Source organism: Saccostrea echinata, unplaced genomic scaffold, assembly GCF_033153115.1.
Source record: "Saccostrea echinata isolate AGI-Se365-2 ecotype Australia unplaced genomic scaffold, CSIRO_AGI_Sech_v1 ptg000029l, whole genome shotgun sequence".
In the NCBI taxonomy this organism is placed as follows: domain Eukaryota; kingdom Metazoa; phylum Mollusca; class Bivalvia; order Ostreida; family Ostreidae; genus Saccostrea; species Saccostrea echinata.
This window is the reverse complement of record NW_026889778.1, coordinates 21,417,501-21,433,725: the sequence shown is the minus strand read 5'-3', so window position 1 is coordinate 21,433,725 and position 16,225 is coordinate 21,417,501. Positions and strand designations below refer to the sequence as shown.

The following is a 16,225-nucleotide window of genomic DNA, read 5'->3' as shown; positions in this document are numbered from 1 at the left end:
CATTTACTTAGAGACGTACACAGCATTAACTATAGTAGTGCTACATCAAAGCCGGATCAAAGTCAGTTACTCTCCAATCTAAGTATTTGGAAAGCTGGACAAGAATATATTTTAATTCAACTTATGATAAAATGCTTAAAGAACCTAATTTGTAAATCAAAACTATTATAAACAAGAAATTATCCCCCCCCCCCCGTGTGACAATATTAAAAAGGATCAACTTTAAATTAAGATCGAGACTGTCTGCGATGTTCATGTGCCAGTCAGTGGCAAACATAACCTTAAATTTTAATCTCTATCAGTTCTTGATATCATTGGGGTAATTTTTTCTAAGAGGGTACCAATTTTCCATGTTTGATGAACTGTCAGCACATGGATCTCGAGACACTGAGCAAACAATATATTCCAATGTCCAGAGAGGTTTGAGCTTTGACTTTAGACCTTGTGACCTAAAATTGATGGAGAAACTAGTATGTCTAGTTTGATGTCTTCAGGCAAAAGTTCACATTTAGATACTGAGTGGTCAGTATCTTCCTATGTCCAGATTGACCTTTGACTTTTCGATTTCTTAATCAGTTGAAGTCATTTGTTTCTTATTGAAAATCAAAAATCAAAGCAAATGGGTTTCATGATATCGAGCAGGAACAATCTTTAGTTGTGCCTACAGCACGGTTAACCCACCGAGCGACGGACAGGTGCAAAGCAATATTCAGAGGGAACGGGGCATAAAAGGATTTAGTATTTTCATCCAACGATTTTTTTTATTTTTTGCACGGAATAAAATTGATTTTTTTAAGAGAATTTCCTTCTCGAGAGGAAAGGACAAGGAATAGAAACAGGGAAATACAAAAAAATATTATTATTTTCACTTTACTTGGAAACTTTCCTATAACCAATTATTAGTATGATAAATTATTCAAAATGGACGATGAATTTTTTTAAACATTAAAATTTATAAAATATGCAAACCATTTCATTAAAATCAATACAATTTCAACAAGGAAGAATGATATTCCCCATGAGAATAAATAAAATTTTTATATCCCATGTTAACTTGATTTCTAAAGTTTTCCTCAATTTGGATTTAAATTAATTCAAATTACTATAAATCATATCGAAATATAAGCATTCTTACCGAATGATATCAGTTTAGTGAACAAATTATATTGTTCTTTTCTGCTTTTAACTAACAATCCAATCACTGACTAATATTTATTTCTTTTAATAAAAAATGGAAAAGTTTTAATCACACTTTTATTATATCATCGAGTTATATAAGTACTAGGTGCATTTTTTCTCTGATCTAAGAAAGCCATATTTGTACGCGTCGTTTTTCAAAACTTAATGGACCTGTTAAAAAAATTAATTCTTCTGCCTTTTTGAGATTTATTTTTGAATTATTACACATTACACGCAAATCATAAATCCACTACAGTTTCATTTGAATTCCAGCTTGATATCAGCTCATTTTTTTTCTTGAACAAACAATAATAAATAGGATCAATAATTCACAGAATTCCAAGATAGCTTATCTCTGTACAAATATTTTTTGGTGATTAAATGCTCTAGCAGAAAAATTTGTAATTTTCAGAATTTTTTTTCATAACCTTAATTTTTATTCTAATAATGCGGGGAAACATGTTCTATATATATGATGAGAATTTTAAGAGATTCATAAACACAGTTTATTATTGCTTTAGAATTTCTAAAATATGTATAATTAATATTTTATTACATTATGTAAAAAGGATTTTAAGTAATTCCCACGCTTTCAATGCTTGAAATTATTCCTATAATCAGGCGAAACATACCGTAAATCTGGAAATTTTTACGTCGATTTATTTTTGCGGATCTGGGTCAAAAAGTTGTTGATTAATTTTTACGTTTCAAATTTTTGCGAATTGACAATCATGGTGCTTAAATCAAAACGTGCTTAAAATTTTCATAGCAGTTTATAAGTTTCGCATACACATGTACATACAATATTAAAAGATGCCAACATTCAATAATCGGATTATGTACTTTCAATAAATTACACGTGTGTATGCAAAACTAAACAATACAAATGTTCAATAATCACATAAAAATAATAGAATTTAAGAGATAAAACATCTAAACTATTTAAAGTTTTCATAACATTTTAATAAATTATGCATGTACATAAAATATATAAAACGATATCAGCTTTAACAAACCTTCAGATAAAAACATTTGTTCTTAAACAACTGCCCTCTCTTTCTTAGAGAAATAATTTAAAAGAGACAAACTGCCTGTCAAACCATCGGTGAAGTGAAGGCACTTTCACACACGGATTATCATGGGTAATTGACTTGTTAGTATAAACAGGTTTCTTAAAATGACCACTGCTTACAAACACCTGTTCATCTTGTTTAAAATAGCAAATTTATTTGTTTTCATTTTTTGTTGTTGATTTATTTTTAAGAAATATATTTTTGCGAAAATTTGCTAAAAATTTATCTACAGGAAAAATTTCCGGATTTACGGTATATTTCGGTAGCACCTGTAGGAAAGAATTCAATGTTTATTAATGATTTCGTAAAATAACAAATACATAAATTATACATATAAATAGTTCTCTGTATATAGAAGCAATTTCTTTCCCTTTCCTTTTGTAACTTACTCCATATTTTAATTGGCATTGAGACCTACATTGTTGATCTCTCCAACATATAATTAAGTTGAATGGTTTTGAATCGTGTACTCTTTAAATCATTACCCAAGAGGACTTTGAAAAGGACTTTGAAAAGTCTATCAATGCAGTATTTTCAAAACATGATAGAAATTTCCTGTTAGTATATATATAAATAGAGAGAGAGAGAGAGAGACTAAATTTTTGAGGTACATCATTTTTTTTATTTGTAACGTGATAGGATATTGTGAGTAATCGTAAGACACAGTAAGTAATCGTATTCAACGTTATTAAACTTAAGGATATATTAAAGTTGTGGTACATATAGTGAAAAATCCTTTTAAACACACGATTGGTGTAATGATTTGTATTATGAATTCATATATGGCAAATAATTGATTTTTATAAGTTGTGAGGACTATGGTAATATGTTCTTGATTTTCTTTAAAATGCATTTTTGACTATGTTCAGAGTTCGATTACTGCAGCAATGCAGAAAAGTGACAGTTACTGTTTTTAAAAAGTCGAAGATGAGATTTCTTATTGGCATGATAAAAAATATTTTGAAAAGTGACCTTAATTTACATTTCCAGGGAAAAGCAATAATCCTTATCATTCATTTTGATTAAAGCAATAATAAATTAAAATGAAACTGAGTGTGCTTATTTTCTGCTTAATTCGACATGATATCTAGTGGAATAGGCATAAAAATGTAGTGTCCTGCAATAGAATGAATGTGAAAATTAATTAGCACAGACTGAAGAAGATATTCCTTTCTCTTTATTCAAATGAAAAATATTATTCTTAATTGATAACAAATAAATCTGCATGTAATACAAAAGGGACATTGTACATGTAGATAAAGCACAGTACTAGTAGAAACTGCATTGAGTTATAATGATATAGCTGATAAAAGTATCAACGTATGTTCAATTACCTCTCAATAATATTGCATATAAAATGGGGAACATTTATATTGCAATGTTTAGCCTTTAGATTTATTTTTCCCACAGGATCAATACAGTAAGTAACTGTACATGTAAATGGAAAAAAATTGAAACATTCCTCGCTCCCTCTATGCATTAGGGAGATGCATTTCAAACATCAGAGGTCACTTGCTTATCTTTGTGTGTTGGGTGAAGGTCACATTTATCAATACCTTCTTAGTATATAAAAAAGTGAGATTCTTAGAAATAAAAAGATTCTTATAACCTCTAAAACCCTTTATATATAATTATTAAGATTTGTTTTGTGTAGACCTCTGGATTGATATAAGACAACAGACAATTCACTCAAAGAATGAAGAGTTCTTAGCATGTGACGGTCATGATGGTTCATCTTGCAATTATCAAATGTCTTGTCATTTTCCATGTTCTGAGTAAGTACTTGTTGTTTCTTAAAATTCTACCCGTATTTAACAAGAAGACTAAAATAATTACCGTGTTCGTGATAAAATTTGATCTTTATATTAAGTGATATATGTTTTTTGCTTGACAAATACACAACATTTAATTATTTTTTTTTTAATTTAGATAACACAGAAACAACTAATACTGAGATGTGTAGCTTCAGGCCTCACACCGATGATTGTGAGAATCGAGGATGGTTATGGGATTGCAGTTTTCTTAGCTTGCAAACAGTTCCTCGAAATATACCAGAAAAATATCGAAATACGTCATTGGCTTTGGATCTTTCCGGAAACAAATTCACCACTTTCTCATCTGAGACCTTTTCTAGGGTCAATATCAAATTGTTGCCAAATATAAAAGCTCTCTATCTACAGTACAACAATATTAGAATAATAAGAAAATTTGCTTTTGGTTCACTGGAGAATTTATGTGTTCTTACTCTTTACAAGTGCAATTTGGGAAAATTTTCGCTAGCCAACCAATCATTTGCTAATCTAACAAAGCTGAAAGTTTTGCATATACATTACAATGCATTTGAACATCTGGGATATCCAGATATTGAAATTTCCAGAATATTGACTTTGAAAAGTTTGACATTAGGGGTCTTCAAAGGCTTTCTTTTTAGTGACCATTTTCGAAAGTTAACACAGTTGGAAAAAGTGATTTTGTTCAAAGAAAAATCAAAATTTCATCTTAAAAAGAGTACGTTTGTCGGTCTGTCCAACTCTCCCATCTATTACCTGAAATTATATTTCAGGAACCTAGTGTATTGTGATGTCAGTGAAGAAATCTTTTGCTCATTTCCTGTTTTGAAAGGTGTGTTCATTGACTTTGGTGGAATGTGCGACTTGAACGTTGCATTACTATCCTTGAAATGTCTTCAGAATAGAACAATGGATTATATTAATGCTGATGAAAATAAACCAAGACACCCAGAAAGAGAAATTTTTCTAAACAAGCAAAATTGTAAATATTTGTTCAATACATGCACCAAGAACGTCACACTTAGTAAAAACCGGATATCTAGAATTTCGGACAACCCTCTAAAGACTCGAATGGGTCAATGCATGGAGTACTTTGACATATCTATGAATAGAATTGCGTTTATTAAGCCTGATATTATGGTGGATTTTCTCACAGCATATCCACGATTGCGAGTACTATTCTTTATGTTTATTGATTTTTGTACTATTGTTAGGAAAATGATAAACTACAGTGATCCAATTCGTATTCATTTCAAAAACAGGCCGATTTTTACTATAAATCTGTCAAAACATTTAACAGTATTACAAGCTTCTAAGACTGATATTCCTCCTTTGAGTTTCCCATCCGTTGATTTTACTCTGTCCGGAGAACGTTTAAAAGAACTACATGTGCCATACACAAACTTTCTGTGTAAACGTGTAGCGCCGATACAAACGCCTTCTTTAGAAGTTCTTGACATATCTAATAACGAATGCAGTAAAATTAAGTATCCAATATTACAGTTTGCTACAAAACTGGAAACATTTCTCGCAAGCAATGCGGATCTTGACTTCACTAATAATTTAATTATGGAAAAAATTTTCATTGGGCTAAAAAGACTGAAAATTGCAGATTTGAGTAAAAATTATATATCTTATTTGCCACCAACTACGTTTGTTGATCAAAGGCTTTCTCTTTCAACTTTGTATCTCGATCACAACGAATTGTCAACAATACCTGTATCACACTTACAAAAGCTAGATCACCTTTATCTTCGCTTTAATAAATTAACATTCTTAACAAAATATGATATTGACAACTTATTAACATTAAATAAGAATTTTAAAATACATATCGAAGGAAACCCAATAAATTGTGAATGTGCGCATATTTCTTCTCTCAAATGGATGAAAGAAAATCAAATCAGATTTGGAGATTTGAAAATCACTCTGTGCAACAGCAAATCGGTGCCATTAGCAGAGTTTTTTCAGGAAAAGGTATTTATAGAATTTGAAAAGAAATGTCAAGCAAACATATGGCTGATATGTTCTCTCATTATGCTAGTACTTTTACTAACGACAATATTGGCAGCAGCATTCGTCAAAAAATATCGTGTTCATGTTGATTATGTTATTCTGCGCCTGCGTAGTCGATGGAAAGGTGTCGTACATGTTGTAAATGCAAAAACATTCCAGTTTGACGCTTTTGTGTCATACGCAGAAGAGGATTATCAATTAGCCTGTACAACTCTGTATGGAGAGTTGGTCGATTTGGGCTTCCTAATTAGCTTACCGGATATAGACTTTATTCCTGGTATATCAAAAGCTGAGCAACTTTTGCAATGTATTGATGATAGCCGGAAAGTTATTATTCTCGTAACGGAAAACTTCCTGAAGAGTGGGTGGGATACTTATGCCATTCAGATGGTGGTCACTCATGCATTTCACAATCACAGAGAAAAATCAATAATAGTGATCATTAAAGATGACATTCCTGTAGAAAGAATGCCAAAAGACCTCAGATACATATGGTGGTCTATCACAAGTATTCGATGGCCAGAAATTGGAGAGAATGTGATGACATTTTTGCAAGAATTATCTACCGCTTTGCACTCGAATTAAATTGGAAAAATCGGTTTTGCATTGATCATTTATTCTTGTATGTGTATTGTTATTGTGTATATATTCAGTTTCCAATTCAGCTCATTTATAAAATATGTTGATTCCCTTGTATTATGCAAATATTGACTGGGTTGAGGGCTACATTGTTTCTGTCAGCCCCCCAAGGGATGAAATATTGCTCGAAGCAAGCAAATGAAGGGCAATATTTACGTTCCGAGGTGGCTAACATAATCAATTTTGCTCGAAAACACAGGCAGTAATTGTTTTGTTATATGAAAAAGAAAAACAAATTAATGAAACGGTATTTTGATTTCATTTATTAACATTCAGCAAATCATTTATGCCGAATACATTACCTGCACGTTGACTGTAGTTGTAGCGAATCCTCAAGTTGCCATGATTTGTTACTTGGAGTTTTTATAATTATGACGTTGAGTTTTTTGAAGTCACGACTGTATCATTGTGTCACAATAATTTAATTCTGATTGTAACGGGCAATTTTATTGGATAAAAAATTTACTCAATATTGTATGAATTGGGTTGCCTAATTCACAATGACTTGCGTTGCCTGACGTTACGTTTAAATTTTGTATAATTTGAAGTCATTTTTTATGGGCAATAATCTTTTTTCTTACACTAAATGAATGAAAATTAAATTATAAGGAATAAATTTAATAGCTACCCAGTTCATAAGTAATAAAGTGGGTTGGAACAGTTTACGCTTTTATATAAACCGCTTCGCGGTATAATACCGTATAAATTGGGTAGCTATATTAAATTCATTCCTCAAATAAATCAATCTACCAAGTATAATCAAAAAAATCTTTGCCTGTCAATAGTAAAATTTAAATGGACGTCAATATTTTTCGGAGGAGCAAATATCAATCATGTTGCCTGTTTCTCTATATAGAGAATATAAAGACTTTTCTTCACTTTATATAACAAATTTATGTAACTAATGTGAGTCGCTGGATACGAAATGCTAAAGAAGTCCATGTGATTCTTCCGAAGGACAAAAAAAGGTTCATCATTACTTTGAGAGGATTGAATGTTTAGAATCTTTTTTTTTTTTTTTGGTGTGTGACTATCGAACCCTGTGAACCTTGTTATTAAATTATTTGTACTATTTATTATATATATTTATATATATATATATAATATATAATAATTATCCTCGATTATACGCAGCTAGGTTAAGGACGCCCATAGGAAATACGTCTTAAAAATTCCGAAAAAATAAACAGTGTTGATATTTAACAGCATGAATATATACAAATTGGAATTCTGCTACTTGCATTTTTGTGTCGTCTGCAGAGCACAGTGGCACTAAAAGATCACTTTATCCTGTGTCTGTCTGTCTATCTGTCCGTCTACATGTAGTTGACTGTCCGTATGTCCGTCTGTCACACTTTATATCTCAAGAACTGTAAGAGATATTGATTTGAAATTTTGCACATATATTGCTTGGCACTGTGGCTTTTGTAAATTACCATGGTTACCGACCTAGTGACCTTTTACCTTGACCTTATACCTACTTTTCAAAAGAGCTCAGGGGTCCGAAATACAGCATATTTTTGACAATTAAGAGATAAGTGTATGCTATTTAATATATGCACTGTTTGTCATTGGACAATATGGAAAATACCAGCATTACAATCCACTTGACCTGACCTTTGACCTACTTTGCAAAAAAATATCTCGGGCAGTTTATTTAAACTTATGATTTTGAATTTTGAGAACCGGGGTTTAAAAAATAAGCAATTATAAATGTTTATGAGCTCATGATAGTGTAATTTGAAACCGTATGATATTCAGTTACCAGACAAACTTATATTTTTCAGTACTATGAAAATACATCAGGATCAGCATTCCACAATGGATCATGTAGACTGAGAATTTCAGTAAAGACAGACTGAAATCTCTTTTGAATGATTATTAGAAACACGTTCAGTTCATGAAAAAGTACTTTGAAAGTGTAAGATATTCAGTTAAACACAAACTTATATTTAAATACCATAAAAATACGGGATCGGAATTCAAATGGATCGTGAAGACCGAAAATTGTTGTCAAGACAGACTGATATCTTTTTTGGAGGATTGTTGGAAACACGTATTAATAAAATGACAAATAGATATTTCTAATAATTTCAATTTAATTATTCATTTGAGGGTTATTCTCTTTGATTGTCAGATTCTATCCATGGATGCCCTTTTTTTCTCTGCAGGCAAATGCATGAACTATCAGTCTATTATGCTTATAGTAGATAAAAACTCGACCACTCTTAGATTTATTTACACCTTTAATGAAGCTATAAAGCAGGCGACACATGCGTTCCTTGGAACACTTGTTATACCGCGTCTCTGTCTTAATCTTAAAAGTTCAACAATATACCGATATCCTTTCGCTATGAAATCAATTGTAACTAGTGCTAATTGTAACGGGAACCGTTACAGATGTTCCCCAAACGGCTCCCCAAATCCCTTATGATGCCCCATTTTCTACAAGCTTCAATAAATTAGACAATACTTTTGTAATATAGATGGACACTTTATTTTTAAGGGTATTTCATTGGAAAACTACTCCGATATAGCCATATGGGTATTAGCCAATCAAATTTCAGCGCATGTGCTTGCACATGTTTTCTACATTTTTCACTTTAATTTTCTTATAGTGTCTCACAATACATACAGTTGTGTTAAATATTAAAGAATTTCATTGAAAAATAAGAGAAATGTAACCCTTTAAGTATTAGCCAATCAGAATTCAGCATACGCACATGCAGGTCCTTGCATTCAATTTTGATAGTATTATAATGTAGGAGCTCTATGTGCCTATCCATGTCATAAATTTCATCCTGTTTTGTTGAAAACCAAGGGAGTTATAGACATTTAAAGTTTCAACCAATCAGATTGCAGCACATCTGCATGCGCGTGTTTTCAAGAAATTTCCTATATAACATGTTGTAGCACCTTATAATATATACTTATATTCTAAATTTCAAAGTATTTTGTCAAAAAACAAGGAAATTATTGAGATTTTTGTATCAGCCAATCAGAGAAGAGCGCACGTGCATGCGCGTGAGTTCACGCTAATTTGACCAGGTTATCTTGTCTAGACTACTAATGTATCTTTATATTTTGAGTTTCAAAGCAATTCATCAAGAAATATCAAAGTTACGGCTTCATCAAGTATATCAGTCATTTCACTCATTGCACGCGCGCGCACGTGCATGCATGTGCGCGCAAAATGACCTTCGTTCCGAACACCTACACAACATGCCTATTAACCCTAAAAAAGTTTCATGTCAATCGGATGAGTGGTTCTATGAGAACACTCGCGGACAAAAAAGTACCGGAGAAGAAAGTAGAAAAAAAGAATAATAATAATAACTAGATAGTTATTGCCTAGGCAATAACAGGTCTTCCGTTTTCTTGACTTCTTCGGAAAAAAAACCACAATCTTGTCAATAAGATTACTCTAAATAATTAACAAAAGTTATCTCAAGGTTTCCAAAGATATGTAAATACAATAAAAAAAAAAACGGAATTACTTTCCTGTTTTCTTTATGTACTACGTCATGATTGAAAGTGCTCCAAATGAATAAAATGTTCATTCTACACCTAAATTATTCACAACTGATCCTCCCTAAAAGTTTCTATGAAAAACTACTCATGTTTGAGACAACTTCCGGTTTTTCGGTTGGGCCTTCCGGTGAAAATAAATTGCATTGTTACAGTCTATCTAACATCCGTATTAGCCAAACATTTCTGTAAAAAGAAAGTAAAACTTTAAAAATTTACTTTTTTCATCGCTTCCTGTCACGACCGGAAGTGACGGCAACGTACGATTTTTACATTATGCAGATGAACTGAGGACTCTCTATCAGTTCTGAAAGTTTTAGACTTCAGCAATGTACTGTTTCTGAGCAATTTGGTGAACAAAATCTCAATTTGAGGACAGAAAAACACGCGACCGGAAGTGCACATTTTTCTAAGATGGTTGACTTCACACTAGACAATTGCAGTCTCAATAACATAAATAAAAATCATTTCAAAAACTTTATCTATAAGCGATATTTTTGGGAAAGTTAAAAATCCCATTTACATAGTTTTGTCTTATAACCGGAAGTTGTCGTTTTTTGTTTCCAGTGAGACCAACACATAGAGAAACTGTGAAAGAGATTCAATTATATGATGCAAGATTTATTTCAAAAGAGAAAAGTTGAAATTCGTGATTTCTTTGATCACTTCCTGTGAAGACCGGAAGTGACGGCTGACGCTATTAACCCAAAGGGTTTTGCCTACTCATTAAGCTCTATTACTCATATAAGTTTGGTGTCTTAATCTCTTACCGTTTCTGAGATCTCACTTTGACAAGTTCTCATTTTGCGGACAGTAAAACACGCGACCGGAAGTGAATTTAACCAAGATATTTGACGTTACTCTAGACATTTGCAGTCTGAATAACATATCTAAAAATCATTTCAAATACTTCTTCTATAAGCGATATTTATGGGAAAGTAAAATGCTCAAATTATGTAGTTTTTCGCTTGTAACCGGAAGTTGACGTTTCTGTTTCCAGTGGGACCAACATATTTCGAAACTGCAAAACAGATGCAATTAAGTGATACAAGATTTAATTAAAATAAGAAAAGTTGAAATTTTCGATTTCTTTGATCACTTCCTGTGACGACCGGAAGTGACGGCTGACGGATTTAAACATGTTCCACAAACATACTTGTCATGATCTATAATCCCTGAAAGTTTGAGGTCTTAATCTTTTGCCGTTTTTGAGAAAACGTCCGGACATGAACTCTCTTGAAAAAACGGAAATCGGACATATCTGACGACCGGAAGTGAATTTTGCAAAATCCTTAAAAATGTTTTTAGTTTATTTTATTTGTCATAAACCCTGAAAGTTTCAAGAAAATCCATTGAGCCATCTCTGAGAAATCGCTTGGACAAAAAATGGGAAAAAAATAATAATAATAATAACTAGACCTTTTTTGTCGTTCAACAAAAACGGAGGGCTTTTCGACGCTTAAAATCACAAGGACCTTAAAGAGCGATAAATCTAACAAAATGAAAAACATAAAAACAATAATCAAACTGGATCAAGTCTTCAGGAGCTTATAAAATTTGAAACCTAAAGAGTATGTAATTCTCACTTGAGCTCTGCAAAGGGGGGTAACTCTTACAATGTTATTTTTGAAAATCACTAACAGTTACTATATTTCAGGTCTCTAAAACACCTATAAGGGATCAAAAAGTGACCCCACGGACCATAATTTTTAAACTGTACCTTTTATGCTGAACTCGGAATCGAAAACTATTTAAAAATTCATTTAGAAATAAAAAAGTAACATGGGGAAATCTGTTTTCAATATTAGCCCCTTGAAATCCCTTATTTTTCAGAATTTCATTTTCAGACCACTATTGGGTTGAAACATTATCAAAGTCATTATATCACTCAATTTTCACAAGAATATCTTATTTAGTTTAGGAGATATCGAGACATGTGCATTTTTCCATTTAACATGGGAACTCCCATAGACAATTTCAGAGATTCATAAAACCGGAAGTACTTGTCATATGCATACCAAACTTGAAACCTAAAGAGTATGTAAGCCCGCCGATGGATGTGCAAAGGGAGGTAACTCTTTCTTCATCATATTTGAAATAGATAAAAATTTTATTATTTCAGTCCTCTGTAACTCCTATAAGGGGTCAAAAAGTGACCCACGGACCATAATTTTTAGATTGTACTCTTTAAGCTTAACCCAGAAAAGAAAACTGTTCAAAAATACATTAAGAATTAAAAAAGTTATGGGCAAAGGTCAGTTTTAAACTTTGACCCCTAGAAATCCCTTATTTTCCAGAAATTCATTTTCAAGCTCTAATGGGTTTGGCACAATATCACAGTCATTATATCACTAAATTTTCACAAGAATATCTTGATTACTTTAAGAGATATCGTGAAATATGCAATTTTCCATTTAACATGAGAACTCCCATAGACAAATTTAGAGATTCATAAAACCGGAAGTACTTGTCATATGCATACCAAACTTGAAACCTAAAGAGTATGTAAGCCTGTTAACTGATCTTCAAAGGGAGATAACTCTTACTCCATTCTTTTTGAAATAAATAAAAATTACATTATTTCAGTCTTCTGTAACTCCTAGAAGGGGTCAAAAAGTGATCCCACGGACCATAATTCTTAGATTTTTCTCTTTGATCTGAACCCAGAATAGAAAACTGTTTAAAAATTCATTCAGAAATATAAAAGTTACAGGAAAAAGTCTGTTTTCAATGTTGGCCCCTAGAAATCCCTTATTTTCCCGAATTTTCTTTTCATGACCTAATAAAGTTGGTACCGAATCAAGGTCATTGTACACTTAAAATCTCAAAAGAATATCTTGATTACTTTAAGAGGAAACGTGCCACGACTGATTTCAATTTAACATAGAAACTCCCATAGACAATTTTCAAAGACCCCTAAAACCGGAAGTTCGGCTTGGATCGATATGAAACTTTCAGTATATGTTCAACTTATTAGTCTTAACGTATTTCATTGCTCAAAATAATTTTCAAACCTTAATTGTGACTTTTAAAAATTTCATTCCCCCTTTTTCAATGTTTGAAGTCTTATATCTAAGAAAGTATCAGTGGTCCAAAATCACCATCGCTGACTTTTTTCTAGGTATTGATCTCTAGAATTTATATCTAGAATTTGAAAGTCTAGACATTCAAAATGAGAAAGATTTTAGCTTCTTTAAGTATTTTAGTTTCTCCTTAATAGAAACCGGAAGTGACTAAACCGGAAGATCAAAACCTTACATACGCGAGACATTTATATTTCCTATTTAGTAGTTATAAGACAAAAGTCCTATTTTTAAAGATACTCCTCAAATGCTGAACGAAAAAAGTGTTCAGTATAATAATAATAATAATAATAATAATAATAAAAAAGACGAAAACAATAGGGCTTTTCGCCTGAAAGCGAAAAGCCCTAATAATAAACAGTACAATCACTATAAGGTTTTCCGACTGAAACGGAAGACCTTAACTAGTTATAATTGTAACGGGGACCGTTACAGATGTTCCCCAAACGCTCCCCAACTCCCTTTTGGTGACTTTTTCCCTGTAAGCTTCATTAAATAAGGCAATGAAGTATATTGGTCATTTTTTTCATTTCACGCGCGCGCACATGCATGCATGTGCAGGATGACCATGTCATCCCGTCTATACTATATATGCATCTTTATATTCTCAGTATCAAAACATTTCATCAAAAAATATATAAGTTCCGGCTAAATCAAGCATATTGGTCATCTTAGCATTACGCGCACATGCATGCATGTTCATAATGACCATGCCATTTTGTGTACACTTATAATATGTCTGTTAATTCATAGTATCAAAGCTTTTCATAAAAAAATATAAAAGTTACAGCTATATTAAGTATATTGGTCATTTAACACATTGCACGCGCGCGCATGTGCATGCATGTGCATGATGGCCAAATCATCTTGTCTACACTTTTAATATATCTATATATTCTTAATATCAAAGCTTTTCATCAAAAAATATAAAAATTACGGCTATATTAATTATATTAGTCATTTAACACATTGCACGCGCGCGCACGTGCATGCATATGCATGCATGTGCATGATGACCATGGCATCTTGTCTACTCTTTCTATATATATAAATATTTTGAGTATCAAAGCATTTCATCAAAAAGTATAAAAGTTACGATATTATCAAGTAAATTGGTCATTTTACGCTTTGCGCGTGCGCGCACGCGCATGCATGTGCATGTTGACCATGTCATCTTGTTCACACTTTTAATATATCCTTATATTCTGAGTATCAAAGCATTTCACCAAAAAATATAAAAATTACAGCTATATCAAGTATATTGGTCATTTTACCCATTGCACGCGCACGCACGTGCATGCACGTGCGCGCAAAATGACCTTTGTTCCGCAAATCTACATAACATGCCTATTAACCCTAAAAAGGTTTTAACTCAATTGGATGAGCAGTTTCCAAGAACACTCGCGGACAAAAAAGTACCGGAGAAGAAATAAGAAGAAAAAAGAATAATAACTAGAAACTCATTACTAGTAATGAGAAGGTCTTCCGTTATACCACTTCCTGTTGGGAGTCGCCTATGTAACACAGTGTTTTTAGCGGTTTTTTGGCGGCTACTTTTAGCGGATATAATTTGCGTGGACATGTCCTTTCTAACTTCGGTATTATCCTAAAACTAATGTAGAAAGAAAACAACTTGCAAAAATTCACTTTTTTGTATCACTTCCTGTCACGATCGGAAGTAATGGCGACACACGATTTCACACGATGCATTTGAACTGATGATTTACTATCAGTCCTGAAAGTTTTAGACTTCAGTCTTTTACTGTTGTCAAGCAATTTTGAGAACACATTCTAATTTTGAGTACAGGAAAACACGCGACTAGAAATGAATTGTTTAAAAATCTCTGAAATTCTTCTAGACATTTGTAGTATCTACAACATATATAAAAAAACATTTCAAATACTGTATCTCTAAGTGATATTTATGAGACAGTTAAACATAGAAATAACATAGTCGATCTCATAAAACCGGAAGCTTAGGTTTTTGTTTCCGGTGGAATCTAACATATCAGAAAACAGCAAAAGAGTTGCAATAAAGTGATGCAAGTTTTAATTTTAAAAAGAAAACTTAAAATTTTTGATATTTATCACTTCCTGTGACGACCGGAAGTGACGGTTGACGCGTTTAACCATATATGTTTTGTCTACTCCTCAAGATCTATTATTCGTATAAGTTTGGTGTCTTAATCTCTTACTGTTTCCGAGATCTCGCCCAGAGAACTTCTCATTTTCAGGACAGAAAAACACAGGACCGGAAGTGAATTTTACAAAGATATCTAAAAATACTTTAGACATTTGCAGTCTGAATAAAATATCTAAAAATCATTTCAAATTAATTATCTATAAGAGATATTTATGGGAAAGTATAATACTCAACTTATGTGGTTTTTCTCTTATAACCGGAAGTTGTCGTTTTGTTTCCAGTGGGACTGACATATTTCGAAACGACAAATAAGATGCAATAAAGTGATGCAAAAAAAGTTTCAAAAACGAAAAGTTGAAATTTTTGATTTCTTTGATCACTTCCTGTGACGACCGGAAGTGACGACTGACGTTCTTTCTCCAAATGGTTTTGCTTACTCGTCAAGATCTATTACTCATAAAAGTTTGGTGTCTTAATCTCTTACCGTTTCCGAGATCTGGCTCAGAAAAATTCTCATTTTACGGACAGTAAAACACGCGACCGGAAGTGAATTTTACTAAGATATCTGACGTTACTCTAGACATTTACAGTCTTGATAACATATCTAAAAATCATTTCAAATACTTTATCTATAAAAAATATTTATGGGAAAGTAAAATACTCAAATTATGCAGTTTTTCGCTTATGGCCGGAAGTTGACATTTTTGTTTCCGATGGGACCAACATATTTCGAAACTACAAATAAGATGCAATAAAGTGATACAAAAAAAGATT

General features: G+C 32.2%; 1 protein-coding gene and 1 long non-coding RNA gene across 2 annotated transcripts in view; both read left to right on the top strand.

Annotated features, from left to right (window-relative positions):
- LOC133195709 (uncharacterized) overlaps positions 1-16,225 on the top strand; it is a 94,820-nt gene that overhangs the window by 13,284 nt on the left and 65,311 nt on the right. The window lies entirely within an intron of this gene.
- On the top strand, positions 3,929-6,643 carry LOC133194241 (toll-like receptor 4). Its single transcript, XM_061330239.1, has 2 exons — positions 3,929-4,027; positions 4,182-6,643. Exons 1-2 carry the CDS (start codon positions 3,976-3,978, stop codon positions 6,641-6,643), a joined length of 2,514 nt encoding a protein of 837 aa, XP_061186223.1. The 5' UTR covers positions 3,929-3,975.